Below are 25440 nucleotides of genomic sequence, written 5' to 3'. Positions count from 1 at the left end.
AATAATTGAAGTAGAGGGAGGAGGAAGACGAGGAGAAGGAGGAAGAGGAGGAGGCCGGAGCCACCGGCTCAGTGTCCTCCCCACTCCGCACCCCACCCCCTCCGCCTCCCGGAAGTCGCTCCCCGCCTCCCGCTCCGCCAACATGGCCGCGAAGTCTGATGGAGCGGCGGCCACGGCCAGCCCGGCGCCGGAGGGGGCGGCCCGGGGAGCCCGGGGCAGCGCGGGCGCGCGCGGGGAGGCGGCGGCCGCCGGGGGCCCCGAGGTGGCCGGGCCGGGGGGCTCGGGGCCGCGCTACGGGCTGCGGGACTGCTGCTGGGTGCTGTGCGCGCTGCTCGTGTTCTTCTCCGACGGCGCCACGGACCTGTGGCTGGCGGCCTCCTACTACCTGCAGGGTCAGCGGACCTACTTCGGCCTCACGTTGCTGTTTGTACTCCTGCCCTCGCTGGTGGTGCAGCTGCTCAGCTTCCGCTGGTTCGTCTACGACTACACGGAGCCCGCGGGGACCCTGGGACCCGCCGTCAGCACCAAGGACAGCGGCGCCGGCGGGCTCTCCGTCAGCACCAAGGACAGCGCCGCCGCCTTCCTGGCCAAAGAAGGCGGCTCCGAGCTGGGACCCCGGCCCGCGCCCTCCTCGGCCAGCGCCCACCGCCGCCGCTGCTGTCGCCTCTGCGTCTGGCTGCTGCAAACCCTCGTCCACCTCCTGCAGCTCGGCCAGGTCTGGAGGTAGGAGAAGCGCAGGTGGACGGAGCTGATTCCGAGGAGTCTGGGTAGCGGGGAGGGGCGGGGGCTGCCTCCCACCCCAGCTTTCCTCTGACCTCTCTAGGTCCCCTCGTATCCTGACCCCACCCTAATGTAGCTCTGATTTTTTTCTCTGCCAGCTCCTCCCTGCCCTCTGCCCTCAAACTCTGACCAACCCCAGAGCCATCCCTGTATCTGGCCATTGAGGGAGGAGGGGATGGAGCAAGAAGAGAGAGGAAGGGCCCTGGGCTAATGAACATGAGTGTGAAGCTTGGAACAGAGCCCCAGGGCTCCCTCCAGCCCTGACCCACTCCTTTCTGCCCGAGTGCTGAGCCTGGGTTTAGGAAAGATCTCAGAAGTCCTCCCTTGCTTTCAGAGATTCTCCTTTCAGAATGGAAGTCCATTCTCAATCTCCCAGGAGAAACATGGAATTTGAGGTAGCTAAATGAATATCCCGATCAAACTTTTTAGACTTTTGGGAAAGGGTATGTCAGACCCAGCTGAGGAACCGTCTGGCTCCTGTTTCTTAGGACTTCTCCAGTGTCCACTTCCTGCCCTCACCTCAACAGGCACAAGGAGATTTGGGGTCTTGAATCTGAGATTAGATGGCCACTAGCTGTCCTGTAATCTTAGGGCAATAAGAAAAACTGTGGCTTTGCATGAGCAGTCTACTTCCAGGCTTACTCTGCCAGGACTAAGAGTGCCTGCTGAGCTGAGCTGAGTTCATTGGAGACGGGGGAATGCTGAGCCGAGGGTTCTCCTTGAATCAGGATTGCTCCAGTAGCTTAGGCTTTACTGTGCACTGAAAGAATTGAACTTGCTGCTTATGTCATCTTAGGCAAAACCCCTCTTCCTTCCAAGATTCAGTTTCCTCACTTGTGAAATATGGGAGAATTCCTTCCTCCTCATCTCGTTAATCTACCATCATAGTTTACTTACCTAGTGGGTTGGACATGTGAGAGATGGTCTGTGGGAAGGCCCTGTAAACTTCAATATGTTTTAGTAACGAAATAGATTATTAGGATTATCACAATTGTGGAGAAAGCATGGAAAAAGTTAAAGTCACAGTAGAGATGTAAAGGATGACTATTGCTGTTCTTATCTTTATTCTGTCTGCTACTTGTTAACACAGTTTGCCTCACTCAAGATTTAGTTCTTAGCTGAGAATTGGAAACAGGACGCCCAGGGCTTGTTCCAGCTGCTCACTTGCTGTGTCACCCGTGTTGTGTTGCCAAATCTCTCTCTGCCTTGGTTTCCCTCTCTATGCCTTGTCTGGATTGATGTGTGTATTCCATTTAGCTGTCTTGGGGGAGAAGGAGGGTGAAGTTGTATCCACACAAGTTGGTGTTATCATTATTAGCTTGACACATAAAAATATTCATGTCAACATCCAGGAACTAATCTGCATTTATCATTCTGTGCCTGAGTGGACAGATGGTGAAAGATATTTTTAGATTCTGAAATGGTAACTTCCTATTCTTGGTGGCCAAATCCTCATTGCCCTTTCCTTCAGCCTAAAGTGGGCCAGCTGCCCTTCAACTCACTGACTATCTCAACCCTCCTTCTCCTCTTGTTCAGAATCTATGTGCAAGAAACTGATACTTCCTTCTTGAACAAACTGAATGTCCCTCAAATAGGGCAAAAAATGATCACGGAGTGGGGGGGGGCCCTCAGGGGCATGGCTGGAGGTAGCTGAGGGTCCATTGAGCTCCATGGTTTCTTCAGTAAAAGGACTAGCTATTTCCACCCTCCCCCTTTTGTAAAGGGGGTCGGGACTGCAAACTAATGGCCATTGAAAGTGTTTTGTTTGGCTTGAATAGTATTTCAAAACTCTGAAAGTCTTAGCTTCCCTTTAAAAAAAATTTTTTTTTTTAAAAAAAGGAATCTAGCAGTGTCTGGCTTGTAACAATTTAGACAGAATATATGTGCTCCAGTATGTCCAGCTCCATTCTCTTTGGTCACATTTGGGCCATTTCACATAAGCTTTAGAGGCACAAGAGCCTCATTTACAGTTCTACAACAGTTATTTTACTAAACACTCACTTTGTGCCAAGCTTACTGTTTGCCTTTTTACCTGTTTCATTTCCTATATCCCTCCTAAGAAAACTCTGATGTGGTTGTGTTATCATTCCTACTTAACAGATGAGGGGATAGAGGCTCAAAAAAGCTACACCCTTGCCCAAGGTCACACAGCTAGGGCGTAGGAGAGCTGGGGAGTAGGGGAAGCCCAAGTTCAATTTATCAACCTTGCAGTTCTGCCACTAATGTGTCCCCCAAACTCACAGAATTATGAGTCTGAGATCCCAAGATTCTAGGATGATAGAAAGTCACAGCTTCTGCGGCACTGAGATAAGACTGTGAAAGAAGGGGGAGGGAGTTGGACCATGTGGGTAAGGATGGGAGAGAGTGTACATTGTGGGGAAAGCGCTGGGTTGGGGCCGTGGATCAGGAGACCTGTGTCTCCACCCGGGTTTGTAACTAGCCTGCTAGGTGTGCGTGGGTGAGGCTCTTCCCACACCTGGGCCGCAGTTTCCCTGTATGTCAAATGAGAATATTAGATTTGATGACTTTTACAGCCTTCCTTTTCTGTAATTCTAACTATGGTCTAGCTATCAGAGCTAAAACCTCTGGGCACCTGTCCCAAAACCTTTGGTTTCTAAAAATGGCTGAGGGTCTGGCTAAATGGAGGAAAATCCAGACAAGATATAGAGAAGCCAGCAGGGCTGGTATTCCTAGAAGTTAAGCAACGTTGGCACAACCTGTGTGCTTACCACATGAAATGTTCCCGCAGTGAACAGGCTCACTGCTCAGCAGGACTCGGTGCTGATGTTCCGGAATACTGAGGAAAGGATGTGTGCTGAGCCCTCCAGGACCAAAGCTGACTTCTCTGAGCCTCACTTTTTTCAAGAGGTGACAGGATCAAAAGGGTCAGGGTTAGGACTTTAATTGGCTTAACAGCCCTGAGTGGCTTAACTGCTCAGACGGTTGGGGTGGAGGGTAGGGAGGAATGAAAACACAGGTTGGTGTCCAGCCCACAGCCGGCTCATGTCCCACCAAAGGATCTGTGTGCCGTTCTCTTGGGGTTCAATCCGTACACGGCCAATGCTCTGAAACACGCCCCCTCTCCCCACCCAATGCAGTTATTCACCTCCTGATCTCACATCCCCAATTCCGAATAAAATAATTTAAGTCATAAAGATATCTTTCAACTCCTCATGCTTGTACAATACTGGATCAAAAGCTTAAATACTCTGAGAAGCCAGGAAACACAGACCTGTGTCCGTATGTGGATGTCGGTCAAGAGGACATTTGGGGGTAAGCAGCGTCCTAGAGAAGGGGAAGCCACCGCCTCGCTCCAGCTGCGGGTGCCATGAGAAATTGTGGACTCGGGATTGTCAAGTTGTGATTTATCAAGAGAAGTGGAAAATTGGGATTTTTGTGTGAATTCTTCCAATTTTCAATTACTAATTAATATTTTTTAATCGTGTCAACCAAAGTTCACACATCTGTGGGCTTGTGTTCTTTGTGATCTCTGGTCTAGCTCTGCACAACTCCTAAGTTCTTATTCTAGTTCCAAACAGCCTTGCAAAATGGGGGTTGGCATTATTATTTTAAACACAAAATGGGGCTCTGAGGAGGGAGATGAGGGGGAGGACTTCATGGACACCACGCTCCCACTCCGTCCCAGTCGGCCCCATGTGAGGTGCTGCAGGCACAGGATCTCTTTTTACCCTGAAACTGTCCCTCTGTTGGCAAATGACACACATTTACCAGACAAAAAAGTGAGGCTCAGAGAAGTCAAGTAACTTGCCCAAGGTCACCCACTAAGGAAATGGGGGAGAGGTGAGGTGCCAACCCAGTTTTGCCCAACTCCCAAGCCCAAGCTCTGTCCCTGGCACCACCGTGCTGATTGCATAGCGGGCAGAGGGAGGAGGCGTCTCAGACCATTGGCCGTGTACAGACTGAACCCCAAGAGAACGGCACACAGATCCTTTGGTGGGGCATGAGCCGGCTGTGGGCAGGACACCAACCTGTGTTTTCATTCCTCTCTACCCTCCACCTCAACCGTCTGAGCAGTTAAGCCACTCAGGGCTGTTAAGCCAATTAACTTCCTAACCCTGTCTCCTCTGACCCTATGGGCAGCAGAGCAGTAAGCCATGACTCCTGCTTTTCCTAATCTTGAATTCACTGGGCTCCAGCTTTGCCCAGATAAGCATGGTTTGCTAAGCCAATTAGTGGGAGATGATCTGGCCGGGTATTCCTTCTAGGCTGTCAGGATCTGGAGACCCAGAATGGGGAGGGAGGGAGGCAGACTGGGCTTTGAAGGCCCTCCCTCTACTACCCCCTCTATGTCTACGCCTGAGCACTGCTCCCTCTGCCTCCTCAAGAGTCCTTCTTGGTGTGAAAATCAGGCCCTATGTCTCTTCTCTGGGAAGCCATCGTCTTGGAATAATGGTTAAGTACATGGACTCTATCCCTAGCCGGTTTGGCTCAGTGGGTAGAGCGTCAGACTGCGGACTGAAGGGTCTCGAGTTCAATTCTGGCTAAGGGCATGTACTTCGGTTGCAAGCTTGATCCCCGGCCCTGGTCGGGGCAGGGGTGGGAGGCAACCAATTGATGTGTCTCTCCCCCTCCCTTCCACTCTCTCTAAAAATTAATGGAAAAATATCCTTCAATTGAGGATTAACAAAAAAAGAACATGGACTCTAATTCAAATGTCTTCAGTTCAAATCCCAGTCCTATCACTTCCTATATGTGACCTTGACGAGCCATATAATCTCTGTGCCTGCGTTTTATCCCTTGTACCTAGAGACCATAATGGTACACCTCTTGGGTTGTTTTGCAGTTTCATGAGATGATATGTGCCCAGGGTTTAGCAAAGGGCTGGCCCCATTGTTAAATATTCAGAACCATTGGCAGTGCTTAGTGCCGTCAGCCTGGGCTTTGTTCCCTGCAGAAGGAGGTTTGTTCATTGAGCAGGTGGCCAGGGAGGGGGCAGGAAGGCAAGAGGGCCTTCAAGGCCCCTGAAGCCATAAGGACATGGCAGCTGTTCATTTGATCTGCAATCATTCATTCAGAAAATATTTATGGAGCACCTGCTGTATACCAGGCACTGCGTTAAATGCTGGAAATAGTAGTGAACAAGACAAAGTCCCTGCTCTCATGGACTCAGTAGTCGAATGGAGGCAACAACAAATGAAATACAGTATGTATTATATTGTGTGGGGGGTGCAAAAAAATAACTCTCCTCCCACCTTCACAGTTCTTCTAGCTGAGCTAATAATCAAATTTAAGAGACAGACCAACAGGAGAAAATGTCCACAGTTTATTACAGATGCACATGCAGGGCGGTGGGGATGTGCCATAGGATTTGAGGCCCAAAGACGCATTGGGCAGTTGAGGTTTAAATGCCATTGCGAACAAAGAAGGGAGGCCGTGGTCCAGAATTGCAAAGGGAAAGCAGGTGAGCCACAGGAAGACAGCAGGTGGTAAACAGATTCTTGCTGGGTCACCCAGAAGCAATGGGATGCAGAGTGGAATCTAGTGAACAGATTTTTGTTTGGAGTCTCCCTGTCTACAACACTTAATTCTTATGTGTTAGGTGGAGTCCCTTCCTGAAACAAATTCTTCTATCTCAATTCCTATAGGCAGGTAAGGAGGAGGGTCAAAGTTTCTTTTGGAGCCTTTTGTTTCTTAATAACCAGCTTAAAATTAATATCCAAAAAGGCATGTTTTGGGGTGACAAAACTTTGATCACCTTCACTATGCATAATATAGAATCCTAGAGGCCCAGTGCATGAAATCTGTGCACTGGTAGGGTCCCTAGTGGCTGCCTGCTGCTGGCCGGGTACTCCCTCCCTTCCCCCAAGCTGTCTGCCCACCCCCCACCCCCCCCCCCCCCCCCCGCTGCCTGCAAGGCCGATCACCCTTGCCAATCGCTCCACCACTGCCCAGCTCCCAGGAGCTGAGGGAGCCAGGCAGCAGCCCCGCCCCCTGCGGCTGCTACTGGCTGCTCTGCGATTGGATTGGTGGGGCAATTGGCCCCCACCCGGCGACCAGTGGCTTGCACCCACCTTGGCCTGGCGCTGCCCACTCCACCATCCCACCCCGGTCCCGCTCTCCTCGGGGCCCATCGGGGCCTGCAGCACCTCCACTGCTGCCCGTTCCCAGCACTGTATCGCCAATGCCCACCATGTTCTGCACTCCCCCCTGGTGGTCAGCGCACATCATAGCAAGCAGTAGAACTCTCAGCAGAACTCCCGGTTGAGGGGACAATTTGCATATTAGGCATTTATTATATAGGATAATGGATCAGCCCTGGCTGGGTAATTGATTTGGTTAGAGCTGTCGTTGGCAAACCGCGGCTTGCGAGCCACATGCAGCTCTTTGGCCCCTTGAGTGTGGTTCTTCCACAAAATACCACGTGTGGGCGCGCACGTACAGTGCAATTGAAACTTCGTGGCCCATGCGCAGAAGTCGGTATTTTGTGGAAGAACCACACTCAAGGAGCCAAAGAGCCGCATGTGGCTCGCGAGCCGCGGTTTGCCGAGCCGCAGTTTGCCGACCACTGGGTTAGAGCATTGTCCTGATACGCCAAGATTTCAGGTTTGGTCCCCAGTCAGGGCACATATAAGAATTAACCAAAGAATGCATAAGTAAGTGGAACAATAAATCTCTCTCTCTCTCTTTCCTTCCCCCTCTCTCTAAAATCAATTAAAAATTTTTAATATAATAGATCAGATATCAGTAAGTGTTATGGAAAAAGTAAAGCAGATAGGCAGCTACAGAGGCCGGGGAAGAAGGTGTGGTTCTTTGAGATAAGGTGGTCAGGGCAGGCCTCCGGGAGGAGGTGGCATGTGGGCAAAGGGCTGGATGAGGTGAGGGCTCGCTGTGTGATGGTCTCGGGAAGAGTATTCCAGGCAAAGGGAAAGAGAAGATTGAGGAGAAGATCCGTGGGGCAGAAGCAGAGAGTAGGGGAGAGTAGGGGACATTATGGTGGACAGGCTGGCTTGGGTTAGATCACAAGGCCTCAGAGGACTCAGGGAGGACTTGGGCTTTCACTCTGCATGAAGCAGGAGTCCAAGAGGATGTGAGCAGGGGAGGAAGAGGGGCTTGACTTATGTTTGCAATGTGCCCTCTGGCCGCTGGATGGAAAATAGATCGGCGGAGGCCAGGGTAAGCCCCACGAGGAGGCGTCTCGATGATCCAGGTGAGAGAAGGTGGGGCTGGACCAGGGTAGTAGCAATGGGGTGGGGGTCTGCTTCAGGCAGAGTGGACATGATATCTTTCCTTCTCTGTTCAATTTCCCTATTGGAGCCAGATAGCTAATGGTTAAGAACCCCCATGCTGGAACCAGCCACACTTTGTGTCAGCACTTTCTGTGACTTTGGGCAAATGGCAAGATGTGTGTGCCTTGCTTTTCTCATCTGTGGAACAGGCACCCTAGTAATAAACCCTATATGTGGCTTGGGGGAGCAGTAAATTAAATAATGTTTATACAGTGTTTACAACAGTGCCTCCAATACAGGAAGTGCTCAAATCTCATTAGCCGTTACCATTTGTATTATTATTTATAAATTGGGATAAGGGTTGGATTTCAAATGTATTCCATGGCCCTCTCACCATCATTTCAACCTGAGGATCTCTGAGTTCCTCTTTCTGTGCTGGCAGTCACCTGTCTAAGCTTGTGTTCGGTCCCACCGCTGAGCCATGTTTACAAGCCCCTGAATCGCTGACCTCCCAGGTTCCTCCCTGCTCTCACTTTGCAGGCTTCTTCCTGTCCAGCCTCACCACTCAGCTCCTGGGAGACACCTCTAGGGCTCCACCCCACCGCTCTCCTCTCCTCCCCCTGCCCATCTGCAGCAACAGGCCATTAGAGCTGCTCCTAACAGACACAGTGGCGGCAGTTGGGCCCATCTTCCTCTGTTTGATCTATAACGACCACAGACCACACGGAAGCCTTGTGGGGAGGAGGGAGGGCTGCCAGGAAATGGCTTTGAACCCAGAGCCAGGTCAAAGGCCCTTGGGGAGAGGAAGGAGGATGTGTTGGGATCTACTCTGGTCTCTCCATTCACTGCTCTGCCTTTGTTACAAGGACCTCATAATTCCTCCCCTGGGAAATCTTATCTGCCTCCGGTTCCCCCCTTAACCGGCCCCATCCCATCTCCACTGATAGCCATTCTGGTAGCCAGAATGGTAGCTCTGAAGCTCAGGTCTGACCCTGCCACTCTGAAGCCAGAGGGCTGGCACCGGCTCCCCTCTGCCCCTCAAGCTAGTCCAAATGCTTTAGCCTGGCACCAGGCCCTTTGCCTCCTGCTTTGTAGTCTCCTCACTGCTCCAGCGCCCTCCCCCCACAATAAGCCACACACTCTTTCCCTCCCATCTCCGAGCACGGCCTGCAGTCCTTCCTCCAGCAGCACCCTTTCCCCTCTCCTCCCAGTGAAATTCTGCACACCCTTCAAGGCCAAGCTCAAACCACCTCTTCTGAGAAGCCTTCCCTGAACAAACCCACATGTGCCACCCTCGGCCCCTCAAACCCCGCCTCCCACTCCCTCAGTCAGGCCAAAGTTGTTGTTTTTACCTAAAATGGAAATTGCTTAGCTGTTTTGTGTGTTTATAGAAGAGCTGTGCACTTTCGTTGAAACCTCAGGCAGCACAGAAAAGAGCTAAAGAAGACTCCCCTCCGCCCATTATCTCTGGGGATGGAGAGGTGAGGCTAGGGGAGATTTCCACTTGCTAATTAGATCTTGTATAGCTTGAAGATTTTACTCTGGTTTTTAATTAACCAAGAAATATATGCATACATTCACCTGTTACTAAAAAGTCAGATATTACTGAAAATTCTAGCTACCATTTATAGAGACTTAGGTGAGATCATTATTCTTCACAGTAATCCTGTCGGGTAGGGTAGTGTGTTGAGGAAGGATAAGGACTGTGGAGCCCAAACTCTTGGCTCTGCTACTTATGAGCTGTGTGACCGTGAACAAGTCACTTAACCTCTCTAGGCCTCAGTTTCCTCATCTGTGAAATGGGATAATAACATCCCTATACAAATGGCTATTGTGAAGGTTTATTGGACAAATATATGGAACATGCATTGCACATCTGTAATATGGGCCAATACTGCTAGCTAACATAGGCGAGTTAGTGGAAACTGAGACACAGAGAGGTTAACAGCCTCCTAGTTAGTAATTAGCAAAGTTCAGATTTGAACGGATACAGTCCAGCTCCCAAGGTCGCATGTATAACCACCAAGAGATACTGCCTTCTGCTAATTAAGTATTTTAATCATGTATTGCTTTGGGAAGAGGAAAAAAATCAGAAAAATAGTTCTAAAATTTGATTTCAATATGAAGTACCCACTGTTAACATTCTGGCTTCTTCCTCTCAGACTTTCCCCCCAGGCACAATTACTCATTCCTCTTCAGCCTCACAGTTCTGTTCATATTCTGTTGTGATCACCTGCCCTCCTGCCTGGTTTTCCTGCCAGATTACAAGCTCCTGGGGGTGGAGGCCTTGTCCTTTCTTCTCTCATGGTGACTGGCCCAGAGCAGACCCTCTGTTGCTGTTGGTGGCCTTGTACCCAGCCCGTTCAGGCGAGATCCACAGCAGGCTCTTAGAGCTTGAAGCCGGTTGAAGCAGGCTTTGTATCTGTGCTGATGTAGGGGGTGCTAAGGCAGCGTGGGAGCCCTTTCCCTTGTGGACATGGCACTGAGGTCTGCTGGGCCTGCATCTGCAGCCTTCCAAACTGTCATGGACAAACGCAGGTTAAGGCATTTGTGCTTGTATAAAATGTATCGGGACCAACCCTGGGCTGAGTTTGCAGGAGAATGCAGGAGATGGAGGTATTAAAATTGCTCGTATACAGTAGGTACTCAATAAATGTTCATGTGAATGGAATAGAATCTTCAAAATCAGAACCTTGAGCCAGACACACTTCATTGCCTGGGATTCAGTGACCCCATCTGTAAAGTCCAGTTGGGGGCTTTGGAATCCTGCATGAGTTTTCCCAGGACTCAGACAAGAGAGCAGAGTAGCTGAGGGCTGGGCACCGGTGTAGCCCATGGCTCCATTACTTCCTCGCTATGTGACCCTGGGCAAGTCGCTTCACCAGCCAGAGCTCCAGCCTCATCTGTGAAATAGCGATAATGACAGTATCCACATCTTAAGGTTCTTGTAAAGGTATCGGGAGATAATATACATGCACAGGGCTTGTCACATACTATACGCTCAGAAAATGGTAACTACTCTTACTATTATTATTATTGGCCTAAGTTGCAGCATATCCTATTTGCTTAGGAACAAGGTAGGGGGTGAGAGAGGGGAATCGGGGATCCTCATGCTCATTAACTCTCCTCCAGTGACCCCCCTCTCAAGGAAGGAGACGTTTTCTGGGCTCCAGAGATGCTGTGAGGACAGATAACAACCCAAGGTTAAAGGGAGGCAGAATCTGTTTGAATAGAAGCAAGGACACCCTGACAATCAAGCTGCCCAGGAACAGCGGGCTGTTCCCAAGGGCGGGACCTCCACATCACAGACGTGGGCAGACAGACGTGGCTGACTCTGGCAGGGAAGCTGCAGCAGGTCTCCCGGGTGGGGCTGGAAGATAAACTAAATGATTGCTGAAGCCCCTTACAGATGAGAATCATCTGTGGAGCTAACTTGGGGGCTTTATGATGCTTGGAGGCCAGGCCACATGTTGCACATCAGGAGCCACTGGGCAAATCCAGCCCGAGGATGTGTTTGGCCCACACAGGACCCTTCCCCGCTACCGAAACTGTTGAAACTATTAATGAAACTATTTATTATGGAAAATTTTAAATATAGAAAAGTAGAGAGGACATTTTATTTTCCAGGTTATTTTGAAGTACATCTCAGACATCATAGCATTGCATCCATAAATATTTCAGTGCATCTCTAAAGAGACAGACTTTTTAAATATATAACTAATATTGTTATCACACCTAAAAAAGGAATAATTACCTCTTACACATTCATATGGTATTTTTAAAATTAGTTGCCAACATTTCCAAATTGGGGTGGTGTTTTTGCATAAATATCCTAATTTCCCGCTATTCTCGAAAAATTAAAATTCTAGCCACACTGGGCTCAGATTCTCCCAGGGCAGTAATCAGCTGGAGCTGAGGGGCAGCTGCCTTTTTATACAGGGCACCTCTCCATCATTCTCCAGTCCCTCATAATGATATCAGCATGGCCCCTTCATCATCTAGGATCTCACACCCAGACCAAGACAGATAGAAGTGGGTGGCGCCTTCTCCCTGCCTTGATCTCCAAGTTCCCTCTGGTGACCAAAGCCACCAGGAGAGTGGACTCTAATTCCCTCTCCCCCAGCTAGCCCATGACATCCCAGCTCTACACCAGATAGCCGGAAAAGAAAGAAACGGGGGGACAAAGAGTCTTGATCTAGAGTATGGGGTCCTGGGTTTCAGTCTCTGCTCTGTACCCATTTCACAGATCGGGAAAGTGAGGCCAGAGAGGGAAGGAGACCTGGCTGCAGTAACACAGTGAAAGACATAAGAGGAGAGAACCTGGTCCCAAAGTCTTTGCTGGAAAGGAACAGTCTGCTTAGCTATTTGGCAAAAAGAGGACACTGGCTGGTTGCTGCTGTAGTGGGTGGGATAGGAAAGGGTCTCAGCTTTTCAGCCGAGGCTAAAATTAGTGGCAGGGAGATATTTGGCTTCATCCCAGCAAAGAAAGAGGTGCTATGGCTCTCTAGGGGGCTGCTAAGGAGGAGGAAAACGGCCCAGCTCCCAGCACCACGCGAAATGGGATCCGAATGTGTAAAATCACTTTCTCTGCTGGCATTTATGACTCATTTGGCTGCCAACCCCAGGAAGGTCCTATTTTGAATCCATGCAGGAGTGCTCGGCATCGAGGGGTGGGCAGACCGGGAGGGGCCTTGGGGCCATTCCCCACGAGAGCTTCTGGGCCACATGGCAGCGATGGAGTGTATGCCTGGGGCCCAATGTTTCCCACAAGCGGCATCCGGGTCCCCAGGGCCTGGCTCTGCCTGAGGTGTGCCCTGTGGCGAAATGGGGGAGTCAGCCAGCCTACTTTAAGATGCAACTCTGATATTCTGGCTGTTAACTTGGGGCAAGTCACTTCTCCAAATGCTTGCTAAATGTCTCTGGAGTCCATCGCCATTCTCGCCTCAGCTGGGAACTGGTCTTCCACCTTCCACTCCTGCCTCCCTCCAATCTGTTTCCCACAGCCAAAGTACTCCCTCTAAAATGCAGAAGTGCTCTCTAATCCCGTCTCCCCAGCACTCTTAAGATAAAGAACAAATGCTTCACTATGGTCACCTCATCTCTTGCTTTCTGACTTTCTTCTCTGAGCGACAGCCATTTGACCACTTATTGCTTCTTCCCAACTCAGGACCTTTGCCCATGTTGTTCCTCTGCCAGAAACTTCCTTCCCTCCTGCCTTCACCTGGTTAACTCCTGTGCCTGCTTCAGATCATGGCTCACTAGCCACCTCCTCCAGAAAGCCTTCCCTGACTGCTACGCCCTTCCCAAGCGGGGCCAGGCCCTGCTCCAGCAGCACTGCTTGCTCAGTGGGGGAGCATGGAACCCTGTTTGCAGCATGTCTGGAACCCATGGAATATGTTTGTTGTTCCATATTTACATGATGATTTAATTAATGTCCACGTCCCCCACAGACAGTACCAGATAGTCTGGGTCTGTCTTTTGTTGTTGTTGTTAATCCTCACCTGAGGATATTTTTCCCATTAAGAGAGAGTGGATGGAAAGGAGGGAGACAGACAGACAGAGAGATATCGATTGGTTGACCCCTGCATGCCCCCAATCCAGCCTGGGAACAAGCCCACAATTCAGGTGCATGTCCTTGACTGGGAATCGAACCCGAGACCCTTCGGTGCACAGGCTGACACTCTAACCACTTAGCAACACCAGCCAGGGCTGTCTGGGTCTGTCTTGTTCACCATTATGTCCCCAATATTTTAGCACAGTACCCGGTGCGTTGTAGGTACTCAAAATGCTGGGTGAATAAATGTCAAATGAACCTCCTCTTTTCTGTGACTCAGTTTCCTCATCTGGAAAATGGGGATCATGCCCACAAAACCTCAGGGCTGCAGTGAGAATGTTAGCAAAGTACATACAGTAGGTCTTTGATGAGTGGCAGCTATTTTCAGAGGGAAGACCAAGACCTCAAAGAAGACCCTGCCTTGTGAACTTGCCTCAAAGGGACTTTTCTGACCCTCTCTCTCCTCTGGACAGATTCAATGAGCACCAGGGAAAGCCAGCCTAGGAGTGGGCCTCAGCTCTACCAGAAACTAGAAGGCCTTTTCCTGCTGGGGCCTCTAATTGGTCAAGTGCACAGCACTGGGCTGCATCAGTTTGATTCCATAGCTACTCCATAAGGTGGGCATTGAGCCAAGGGCTTCAGAGAGGGAAGCAACCTGTCCAAAACCACACAGATAGTAAGTGATGGAGCCAGAACCTGAACCTGGGTCTCCCTGACTCCCGAGCCTGGGTTATTTCTCAAAGGCATTTGACTGCCTTTACTTGGGGAGCTTACATAGCATATCCACACTCTTCATTCATTCATTCATTCATTCATTCATTCATTCATGAAACAAAATATATTGAGCATTAACTGTGTGCCTGGCAACAGGGACATAGCAGAGAACAGGAGACCCATGGTCCCCACACCATTGGAGAGACGATAAATATGTAAGCAAGTAAATTAGACCATTTCAGGTTGTGGTGCGTGTTAAGTAAACAGGATAACATGACAAAGTGGCCAGAGGAGTGAGTAGAGTGCTTTGGAAAGGGATCTGGGAGGGCCCCTCCGAGGAGATGACACAGCCGAGGTGGGAAGAATGAGAATCTGCCAGAGATGGGTGGGGCCCTTTCCAAGCCGAGGATCTGAGGCTGGGATGAGTCTGGGTGTTCAGGAAGCAGCAGGCCAGTGTAGCTAGAGAGGTGCACGGGGGGGAAGGCAGAGGGAGAGAGGTCCTAGAGGTGGGCAGAGCTAGGTTGCACTGGACCTCAAAGGTCATGGTAAGAATTTTATCCTAGAGTAGTGGGCAGTGGATGACCTGACCTAAGGTTTCACAGCACCCCTCAGGCTGCTGCGTGAAGCATAAGCTCTAAGAGGGATGGGAGGAAGGACACTTACCAGGGCGGATGGAGACTGCGTGAAGTTGGCTGGCTTGGACCAGAGTGGTGACATCAGGGTGGAGACAAGGACCTGGGTCGGGACACAGATGTTGGGCCTTAATGTTATAAGAATGGGGTGGGTGGGGAGATGGGCCTGGTGAAAATTCCTTGGGGTCGGCAGGAATCAGGTTACCTGGGCCCATTTTGTAGAGGAGGACTGAGGCCCACAGAGAGGTTGGACTTTCCCAGAAAATCCAATGGTGAAAAAATATGTCATAATAATAAGAGTCCAATGAAGAACTGGTGCCTGGGTCTCCGACCATCGTCAGCCCTCCCACGTCATCCCAAGCAGAGCTTTGAGGTCTGGGCAGTGGCACCTCCATGAGACTGAAGCACCTTCTCTGGGGCAGGGGCCCATGCGAGCCACCTCAAGGTTTGCTGTGAAGAATGGACACTATGGACCTAGCCAGTTTGGCTCAGTGGATAGAGCATTGGCCTGTGGATTGAAGGGTCCCAGGTTCGATTCCGGTCAAGGGCACATGCCTGGGTTGTGGGCTCGATTCCCAGTAGGGGGTGTGCAGGAGGCAGCCAATCAGTGATTCTTTCTCATCACTGATGTTTCTATCTCTCCCTTCCTCTCTAAAATCAATAAAAATATATTTTTTAAAAAGAATGTGCAATATGTATAAAAAGGCTTAGCATAGTCTGGCATGCAGTTGGCGCTCAATAAATATGAGTTATTAACATTATTATTAACACCTGCACACTGTCCCCCTACAGGCCTACAGAGCGGTAATGGGCCTGGTGTGGGGGGTCCTGCTCCTTCCCATCAGCCCTGCCTTCCCAGCTCCACCCTGCTCCTCTCCAGAGTTCTGCAGGCCTGGCCCAGGGTGGAGACCAGGAGCTAGCCAAGGCAGAGAGCGGGGTAGGGTGGGGGGTTCCTGGACGGAGCAGGAGCGGGGGCGCCGCTGGAAGCTGCTGTGTTTTTGGCCCAGAGTGTGAGGGGGAGTGGAGGGGGGGAAACACACTCAGAAACACGGAGACCGACAGATGGAGGAGCTGAGGATGTGAGAGACGCAGACAGACAGAGAGAGACCCAGAGTCGGGGAAGGGGGGCAGGCAGGGGAGGACAGCCGGAAAACTGGCAGTCTCGCCGAGCAATGAGCTGAGCAACACTCCAGCAGATGGACCAAGCAGCCAAGAGACTGACGGACAGCAGACCAACAGGCAGACCCAGTATCCAAGAGGACAGACAGCTCTCCTGACATCCAAGCGACAGGCAGACGGATGACCCCGGTCTCTAAGCGGGGACAGACCGGCTGACACGTGAAGCCAGGTCAGATGACTAACAAATAGACGTAATATCTAAGAGACAATGTGACCCATAATCCAAGGTACAGCCTGCGGGACTGACCCAGGGCCCCAGGGTGACACTGGCTGACAGACAAATAGATTGACTGACAATAGCTGAGGAACAGATAAATAAACAGGCCGACCCTGCATTCAAGGGACAGACACAACAGGCTGATCTGAGCACAGACAGAAGAGACAATGGCCCAGGACCTTAGGGCTGACAAAGGGACAAGTCCAGCTGGGACCCAGGTCTGACCATTTGCCTGGGAACTGAGGCCCTGGCCAGAAACCCTGATCTAGTACCGGAGACTTGGGGCAACCCGGGAACAAAGAGCAGGAGAAAGAAGGACCCAGAGCAGCGCCCAGAAGCTTCCTGGCTCCTCAACACGTGGTTCCCTCATCCTTTCCCCATTAGAGAGTAGCTCCCCAGGGGATGCTGGGAGGTTCCTGAAAAAACGAGCTCTGTCCATTTCTTGACCCTGCTGCCTGCTCACGGAGGCCATGGGGCCCAGAAGGCACAGCTTTCGGGAGCCTGAGTGGAGGGACTTCACCTCCTAGCTGCTGGCTTCTCTCCTTTCCAGACGTGGTTTTATTTGCTCCCAACACCCCTCCCTTCACCACCACCACCCCACCCCACCCCCACCCCCCGCCTTCAATACCCACTATCTGTTTTTCCATTTTCCTCCTGGACATGCTTCTTTTCTGAGCACAAGGCTGGGAGTTGGCAAATTAGATCCGGAATAGACCTCTGAGCACCTCTGTTTCCTTGCCTGGAAAATGGAGGGTGGTAGAAGCTGTCTGTTAGGCTCTGGCTCACACTGGCCTCAGGCAGTGTGAGGCTGGAGCTGTCAACGTTGGCGAGGCCTAACCAGGCTGAGGAGCGCCAGGGAAGGCTTCCTGAAGGAGGAAGGACAGAAACACGTCAGCTGGGTGTCCTGGCTCTGTGTAAGCTCAGGCAAGGAAGCCCCAGGGCCTCCAAGGTCAGGAGAGAGAAGACAGGCAAACACTCACATTTATTCATTCAACAAATATTGATTGAGTGCCTACTGGATGTGCTGATGCTGGGGAAACTGTGGTGACCAAAACAAAAAAAGTCTCTAACCTATCAGAGCCATGGTGGTAAAGTAGGAAATAAATGTGTGAGCTATTAAATAGGGTTGTTTCATAGTGTGTGTTATGAAAATAAGAGAGGGCAATGTGATAGACCAGAGTGACTTGGTGAGAGCAGAGGGGCTGACAGGGGAGGGGACCTGGGAGGCCTCTGAGAATGAGCTGAGAATGAGCCACCACAGGAGGGTGTGTGGAGGGGGTGTTCCAGGTAGAGCAAGTAGCAGGTGCAAAGGCCCTGAGTCAGGAACGAGTTTGGCTGGGTTTGAGGACGCCTGGGGGTATCTGGAAGGCTGAGAACAAATGGAACAGTGGTTTGCGAGGAGAAGAGAGAAATAGGCAGGGCCAGATGGTCTAGGGCAGTGATGGCGAACCTATGACACGCGTGTCAGAGGTGATACGCGAACTCATTTTTTTGGTTGATTTTTCTTTGTCAAATGCATTTAAATATATAAAATAAATATCAAAAATATAAATCTTTGTATTACTATAGTTGCAAATATCAAAAAATTTCTATATGTGACACAGCACCAGAGTTAAGTTAGGGTTTTTCAAAATGCTGACACGCCGAGCTCAAAAGGTTCGCCATCACTGGTCTGGCCCTGCAAACCAAGGGAGGAGCTTGGATTTTTGTTCCCGGTGTGATGGGCGGCCCTTAAAGGTTTTGAGAAGGGGAAGGAGACTTAATCTGACAGGTTTTCAAAATACCCTGCTGGTTGCCATGTGGCTGTAGGGAGCCCACCGAGAAGGCAAAAGCGAAGGGGGCCTGGACCAGGGCGGAGGCAGTTGAGAGGATGGATGGAAGGACTCGGGATGCGTTTTCGGGGAGAGCAGATACATTCCCCGGAGGCTGGGCTCCTTTTCCTGAGATGGAGCATCCTTCTCTGTGGGTGGCATCAGTCCCGTTTGTGGTGAAGATGAATCTCTTCCAACTTCCTTTCAAATGGAGTAGAATAGGCTTCCTGGGGGAGGTTTTAAGAGCGGCTGCTCGGTGAAGGAGGAGCCAGAGGCCTCCACCTAGCTAGCATCCACTCCCCCTTATGTGCACATCCCTCTGCAGTTCCCAAATGCTCACAACAAGGATGAAAACGAGGCTCCGAGAGGCAGAGAGTGCCCGAGGCCACAGAGCATCCAGGGCAGGGCTGGGCAGCAAACCCTCACACTCAGCATCTTGCCATCTTGCCTTTCTCATTCTCACCGCAGGAGCTGTGATGTAGGCAAGGAGGGTGAGTGCTGACCCCTTTTTAGAGAAAGTGAAACTGAGGTTCGGGGGAATTAGGATGCTTGTCCTGGGCAAGGCTGTTTTAAGACCTTTGTGGGCTGAAGAGTTCTATGAAGCATATTAAAATGCAGCTATAGCAAACATCAAGTGCAAATTACATACAACCAGATAGATAAAAGCCAAATTGCAGTTGACTGGCTGATATCATGTTCTGTTTTGCAGGCATTTAATTAAACATTTATTAATTTTGATTCTGCAGTTTTTCCCTGTGTTTTAGAGCCAACCTCACGCCCCCCGCCACCCCCCCCCCCACCACCCCCCAGCCTCAAACATTTTCCTAGGCCCATAAAAACCTTGCAGGCCCCTGGCAGTGAGCATGTAGTGGGGCTGGCAGGAACAGCCACAGATCTTGGTTCTGTAGCCAAAGCAGGCAGAGTATTGCTGAACCTAGGCCCTTTCATCCCCCCACTATGACACGATCTTTCTACACCCCCTGCTGACCCCATGTTTTGGGGTCTCAGGCCTTCTTTCTTCCCCTACCCCTTCCCTGCTCTGGCCCACTGTGGCCCGGGGCTGAGGGAGCCCTTTGTCTGTGGTTAGCTGGGGTGTGGGGTGTTGGGAGCTGGCAGGAGTGGGCGGGGAGGTGGGCAGGCAGCCTGTCAGGTGGTGATGGATGCTGGCTGGGCTGGGGCCTCCCTCATGCTGACCAGGGCCAGGAAACAGATGGTCTTGCAGCCTGAGAGAAACTTCCAGGGTGTCGCCCTCCCCCAACTCCCCAGGCCCTTTCATGTTGGACCAGCTGGTCTCTCCTTCCTATTCAAAGCCAGAGCCGTGGGAATGGGGAAGGGAATGGGGTCAGGAAGAGATGGGGGCTGAGAAAGGTGGTCTGTGTTCTGGGCCCTCAGAAGCTCTGGGGGCCAACTTGGTCTCTCCCCTAGGACCCCCCACACACCCCTGGCTGTCTCAGAGAGCTCTGTTCTCTGCCCCTCCTCTGTGCCCTGCCTCAGCTCAGCCCTGTCATTTCAGGCCTGGACCAAACCCCAGCCTCTCCTGGCTTTCCTCCAAACCAGCCTCCAGAGCAAGCTTTCTAAGCCACTGAGCTCATCACATCACCCCTGATTCTGGGATAGAATTCAAATTTAGGATAAAATATGAACTCTTCAGTCCAGAATTTGATGCCCTTCGCAGTTCTAGTTCTCTTATGCCCCTGTCCAAAAAGCCTCCTTCCTGACAAACGACTGGCCAGTGCCCCAAAAGGCTATGTTCTCTCATGCCTCTATGCCTTTGTTCAACTGATTATTCCACCTCGAATGCCCTTCCATTGCCCTCGCCGGTTTGGCTCAGTGGATAGAGAGTCAGCCTGCAGACTGAAGGGTCCTGGCTTCCATTCCTATCAAGGGCATATGCCTGGGTTGCCAGCTCCATCCCCAGTAGGGAGCATGCAGGAGGAAACCGATCAATAATTCTCTCATCATTGATTTTTCTATCTCTTTCTCCCTGTCCCTTCCTCTCTGAAATCAATAAAAATATATTTAAAAAAATAGAATGCCCTGCCACCCCCTGTGTGCCTTAAAACACCTGCCCATGCTTTAAAACTGAGGTCAACTCTTTCTTCCTCCAGGAAGTCTTCCCTGACCCCCTTTAACCCTTTAGCCAAAGGTACCCATCTCTTCTCTGGGTTCCACCACATCTTAGAGCATCTATTTCAGCTCTTACCATGTCTCTCTCCCATGGGAGTGAGAGACACTTAATGGCACAGGACATGGCACATAGCAAGGGGTCAGAATCCACATGTGTGTGAATGAATGATTCTGGCTGCAGGGATCCTTATGTGAGGGGGTAGGTAGAGGCCAGGGAACGAAAGATACAGGGAGACAAATTTCTGCTCATCAAAGAAACACAATCCGTCTGGAGCTGCTCAGAAGCAGAAGGCCCCGCCTCAGGAATAGGGACTCCCTACCACGAAAGTGTATGAGCAGAGGGTGGAAAGCATGGGGCCAAGACTTGCTAAGGGGATTTCAGCGTTGGGCAGGCGAGTTAGACTGAGGGAGCGGGAATGGGATGGAGAGCCCTAAATCGGATGTTTCCAGCCACATTTTCAGGGGAGAGTTCAGATCCAAGAACATTAGCTCTGAAAGGATCTACAGTCATCAAACCCATCCTTGTTGGAGAAACTGAGGCCCAGAGAGGTCTGATTGCTAAGACCAGGGAACTCATGGGGAAACTCTGGGTCTATCAGTTGATCCCAAATTTCAGGGAGCACTGTGGTTCCTCCCATGGGTTGGCTGTACACAGTTGAATACTGTTGGCCTCTAAACAACATTCTGAAAATACCAGCACTCTGTTTCTGGGAAATCTCCGGTTCCCCAGTTTCTGATGGAGGCAATAGGGTCATTGAATATGGTGAGTTTTTCCCCCCTGGTTTCTGGGGAGATCACTTCTAAAGGAGCCCTCTCTGGTTTCAGCAAAGGGGATGAATCAGAGAATTTGGAGGTTGGAGGGCCAGTGTCTATGGCTGCAACAGCCAGGGGTGGAGCTGCTGGACAAGGCACCAGGACAGAGAGGAGAAATCAGATCCAGAGATCTGTGTGGAGAGGTCCCTTGTCACCCAGTGGGCACTGCAGTTCATCGTTGCAAATGATCTCACTCATTTAACGCTCACAGGCAGGACTCAGAGAGGGTCTTCTTGCTCAAGATTACACAACAAAGTGAGGAATTGGTCTCAGGACTTTGGGGTTCCCTCCATGCTCCTACTGGGTTACCAGAGTTCCATTCAGTTCAACAAACTTTCAATCATTCCCACATTCATTCATTTATTCATTCAGGCAACACACAGGTTGAGCATCTACGTGCTAAGAATTGGAGATACAGCAGTTAGCAAGCCAACCTAATCGTTCTCACACAGGTCACAGTGTGGGGAGGCAGATGCATAAGCAGACAGTTAAACCCACTGTGAAAAGTGCTCGGTTGGAGGAAAGCCTGGGGGAGGCCCCTACTCCAAGTGGAGAGTGGTCAGTGGAGGATTGATTCCTGGAAGAAATCATGTTGATAAGCTGAGCCTTGGGGGAAAAGCAAGAGTTATCCCGGTTGGGGGCTGGAGCGGGGGTACTACCAGGCAGAGGAAACAGCAGTTGCCAAAGCCCAGTGAGGAGGAGGATTATGAGCTGGAATCTGTGGCCTGTGCAGAGTAGCTGGAGGCAGGACGTTTGTTGGGAGAAGTGACGTGAGAAGAAGCAGCAAAGTCTCAAATGCCAGAGGATCTCTAAGCAGCCTCCCGTGCCCTGTGGGGAGAACTGGGCACTCAGGGGTGGGCTTGGGAACACGCCAGAAAGCTGCTGGTGGCCACAGAACTGGGGGCTGGCTCCAGGAACTGCTCCTGAGTAGACAAACTCTTAATAGCATACGGGGAGAGGCAGAGCTGCTTAATGTCAGAAGGTGAGCCCTGAGGCCAGGCTGCCTGGGTGTGAATGCTGGTTCCACTGCTTCCTAGCTGTGTGACCTTGGACCAATGGCATAGCTCTCTGGGTCTCAGTTTTCTCATCTATAAAATGGGGGTAATAGCGGGGCTGTTGTAAGCTCAGGGCACTGTAGGGAGTCAGGAACCCGGTGAGGAAGCAGGGCCCAATGTGCCAGAGCAGGAATGATGATGAGCATGCTGGATGAAGCCTTTCCTTTGTGTCACTGCTTGAAGCTGAAGCGCCCAGCAGGAGCTCCCCGACCTCAGCCCCGGGAGTGGGTCCTTTCAAAACGGCCGTTTAGCATTTGGGGTAGGAGGCTCGGTGTGGCAAGGGTCGGGTTCGGAGTGGGCGCCTCAGCACCGCGTCCCTCCGGCAGGTACCTGCGCACCGTGTACCTGGGGCTGCAGAGCCGCTGGCGCGGGGAGCGGCTCCGGCGCCACTTCTACTGGCGGATGCTGTTCGAGAGCGCGGACGTGAGCATGCTGCGCCTGCTGGAGACCTTCCTGCGCAGCGCGCCGCAGCTCGTGCTGCAGCTCAGCCTCCTGGTGCACCGCGGCGGCCGCCCGGACCTGCTGCCCGGTGAGCCCCGCCCCTCGGCCCTCCCGCTCCGGGCTCTGGGGATGCCCTGCGTCCCGGCCCACCCCAACCCGGGCTCCCTCCTCCTCAGTATTCTGGCTGCCCGGCGTGTCAGCTCTTCCTGCTTCAGGCCCCCTCCCCACGCACTGTCAAGGTTTTGCAGGCCTAGCCCCTTCTACTCTCACCACCCTCCAGGCCTGTGAAGACCTCCATGTCCCCTCCAATAGCCCACTCACCCTCAGCGTTAGAGACCTGGCCCCTCACCTCTGAGCCTCCTCTCAAGCCCCCTGGGTTGTCCTCCATTCGGCCCCTCCTCCCTTCCCCATTGTCAGGGCAGACCAGACCCCGATGCTGCCAAGTCCAAAGAGGCCCTTGACCCCCTCACCGCACCTCAGGCCCTCCCCACCCCCTTCATTCTCCGAACTGTCCTGATCCCAGCGTGCCCCCCCCCCCCCCGGGACCCCCTGACTCACAGACCTGCCCAATCACCAGTTTCCAGAGAGCCTATCCACCCGCCCTCTCACTGCTCTTCAGCACCCTGGTCCTATGCACTCAACTCCTCCTGGCCCCTTCCCTAACTCCAACAGACCAGACCCCCTTTCACGTCAGAGAAAAGCCACATCCCCCGCCCCCCGCCCCCTGGAGCTCCCCATGCTCCTCCCACCAAGACTCTGCCCAGCCCACCCTTAATGTCCTGAAAGACTATCCCCGCCTCTCAGGCCCCGGGGATATTCCTTCCTTGCTCAGGATACTGGGCCCCATCAAACTCTCCCACGGTAGATTTTCTTTCCGTCCCTCAGCTGGGCTCAGCTTGGATATCCCCCTTCACACCCTAGTCTCATCGTGGTGACCTACAGCTTCTAATAGTCCTCTCCTGGTTCCTCCGTGCCCTCACTGTGACCCCCCTCCCAACGCTTTACCTCCTTTTCCATTCCCAGAGCCCTAGACTAATTTCCCACTTTCCCACCTTCCCACCAGCCCCCGAACCCTAACAGTCTGATACTAGAGACCTAGACCTAACCCTTATGGAGACCCAAATCACCCACCTTCCCTCTCCCTTCATGCTCCCACCCAGAAGAAGTACCCAGCTCTATCCATCCTCCCCATCATCACTCTTGAAGACCACCCACTAAGACCCTCCCACACCCTGCCTGAGTTATAGACCCTTCCCTCACAGCTCCTCAGAACCCAGCTCCTGACCCGGAACCCTCCCCTTTACCCACCCCAACCCAGACCCACCCCTAACCCAGCCCACCCCGTCCCCACCCTGTCTCCACAGCCCTCTCCACCTCTGCCTCACTCGTGTCCCTGGCCTGGACTCTGGCCTCCTACCAGAAGGTGCTGCGGGACTCCCGAGATGACAAGCGGCCACTGTCCTACAAAGGTGCCGTGGCCCAGGTGCTCTGGCACCTGTTCACCATCGCGGCCCGCAGCCTGGCCTTTGCGCTCTTTGCCAGCGTCTACAAGCTCTACTTCGGCATCTTCATCGTGGCCCACTGGTGCATCATGACCTTCTGGGTCATCCAAGGCGAGACGGACTTCTGCATGTCCAAGTGGGAAGAGATCATCTACAACATGGTGGTGGGCATCATCTACATCTTCTGCTGGTTCAACGTCAAGGAGGGCCGCAGCCGCCGCCGCATGGCCCTCTACTACTGCATCATCCTGCTGGAGAACGCCGCGCTCACTGGCTTCTGGTACTCAAGCCGCAACTTCTCCACTGACTTCCACTCGCTCATCCTGGTCTGCGTGGTGGCCTCCAGCTTCGCGCTGGGCATATTCTTCATGTGTGTCTACTACTGCCTCCTGCACCCCAATGGGCCCATGCTGGGGCCCCAGGCACCTGGCTGCATCTGCCCCGAGGCCCCAGAGCCCTGTGGCCCGCCAGCCGATGCTGTCACAAGTCCCCCAAGGTCCCTGCCGAGGACTACAGGCGCTGAGCGAGATGGGGTCTCAGTGGGGGGTGAGCGTGCAGGGACCCCCACACCACCTGTCTTCCAGGTGCGGCCTGGCTTGCCTCCCACACCAGTGGCCCGCACCTTGCGGACAGAGGGGCCTGTCATTCGGATTGACCTGCCTCGTAAGAAGTACCCCGCATGGGATGCTCATTTTATTGACCGCCGGCTCCGGAAGACCATTCTGGCGCTGGAGTACTCCTCACCCGTCACGCCCCGGTTGCAGTACAGGAGCGTTGGGACCACCCAGGAGCTGCTGGAGTATGAGACCACAGTGTAGGCCACAGTTTCTCCCCCCAAAAGGGGATGGGCTTGGCTGACCTCACATCGACCACAGTGTTGAGCCTGGAATTTCAGGGCCACCAGGCTAAGGGGAAGTGGATCTGTTGGTCCAAGGGTAGAGTGGCTCCACCATTGGGTTCTTTCAGGGGAGGGGGCAGTCTTGTGGAGGCCCCAGCTCTAGGCCCTGTTTTCAGCGCTGTGGCCCATTTTCTAACACGCCCCCTCGAACCAGGGCCCAGGGAATTAACTGGTGCTACACTCCTCATGAGCTGCCCCACTTTCATGAAGGCCTCCATACCACCTCTGGTGCTGGGGGCTCCACACCCTCTCCCCTGCCTGGAGTTGCCCACGCGTCACCCCTGGTGGACTTGTCAGAGAAGGGGCACTGTCTGGGGTCCATGAGTGAGGCCCTGTGCTCCTGAGGGGGTGCTGGGGATGAAGGAGGCTATGGAAGATGTGGAGTGAGGTGGGAGCATCTGGAGGACAAGGTGCGTACAGTTCCTGTGGGGTCCAAGGTTTGGAGCTTGGGCCAGAGAGGATTTAAGGGAGGAAGTTGGGGTGGGGTGGGGAGTTGGGGGTGGGAGGTAGACAGTGCTAGAGCTGGAGGG

The 25440-nt window shown here is 52.4% G+C and overlaps 1 protein-coding gene across 1 annotated transcript; it reads left to right on the top strand.

The window, feature by feature from the left end:
- Window positions 1-142: 142 nt before the first annotated feature.
- On the top strand, window positions 143-24992 carry XKR7 (XK related 7). Its single transcript, XM_036321134.1, has 3 exons — window positions 143-723; window positions 22396-22598; window positions 23875-24992. The coding sequence occupies exons 1-3, from the start codon at window positions 143-145 to the stop codon at window positions 24828-24830; spliced, it is 1740 nt and encodes a 579-aa protein (XP_036177027.1). The 3' UTR covers window positions 24831-24992.
- The last annotated feature ends 448 nt before the right edge of the window (window positions 24993-25440 follow it).

Source organism: Myotis myotis, unplaced genomic scaffold (assembly GCF_014108235.1).
Source record: "Myotis myotis isolate mMyoMyo1 unplaced genomic scaffold, mMyoMyo1.p scaffold_m19_p_9, whole genome shotgun sequence".
NCBI lineage: Eukaryota > Metazoa > Chordata > Mammalia > Chiroptera > Vespertilionidae > Myotis > Myotis myotis.
The sequence above is the reverse complement of the archived record's forward strand: the minus strand, read 5'-3'. Positions and strand labels throughout refer to the sequence as shown.

What these genes read in the sequence shown, in the direction of transcription:
- XKR7 (XM_036321134.1), top strand. Translation starts at nt 143, where the DNA reads ATGGCCGCGAAGTCTGATGGAGCGGCGGCCACGGCCAGCCCGGCGCCG. An exon ending in CAGCTCGGCCAGGTCTGGAG is followed by an intron (nt 724 to 22,395) that starts GTAGGAGAAGCG and finishes TCCCTCCGGCAG; the next exon opens with GTACCTGCGCACCGTGTACC. An exon ending in CCGCCCGGACCTGCTGCCCG is followed by an intron (nt 22,599 to 23,874) that starts GTGAGCCCCGCC and finishes CTGTCTCCACAG; the next exon opens with CCCTCTCCACCTCTGCCTCA.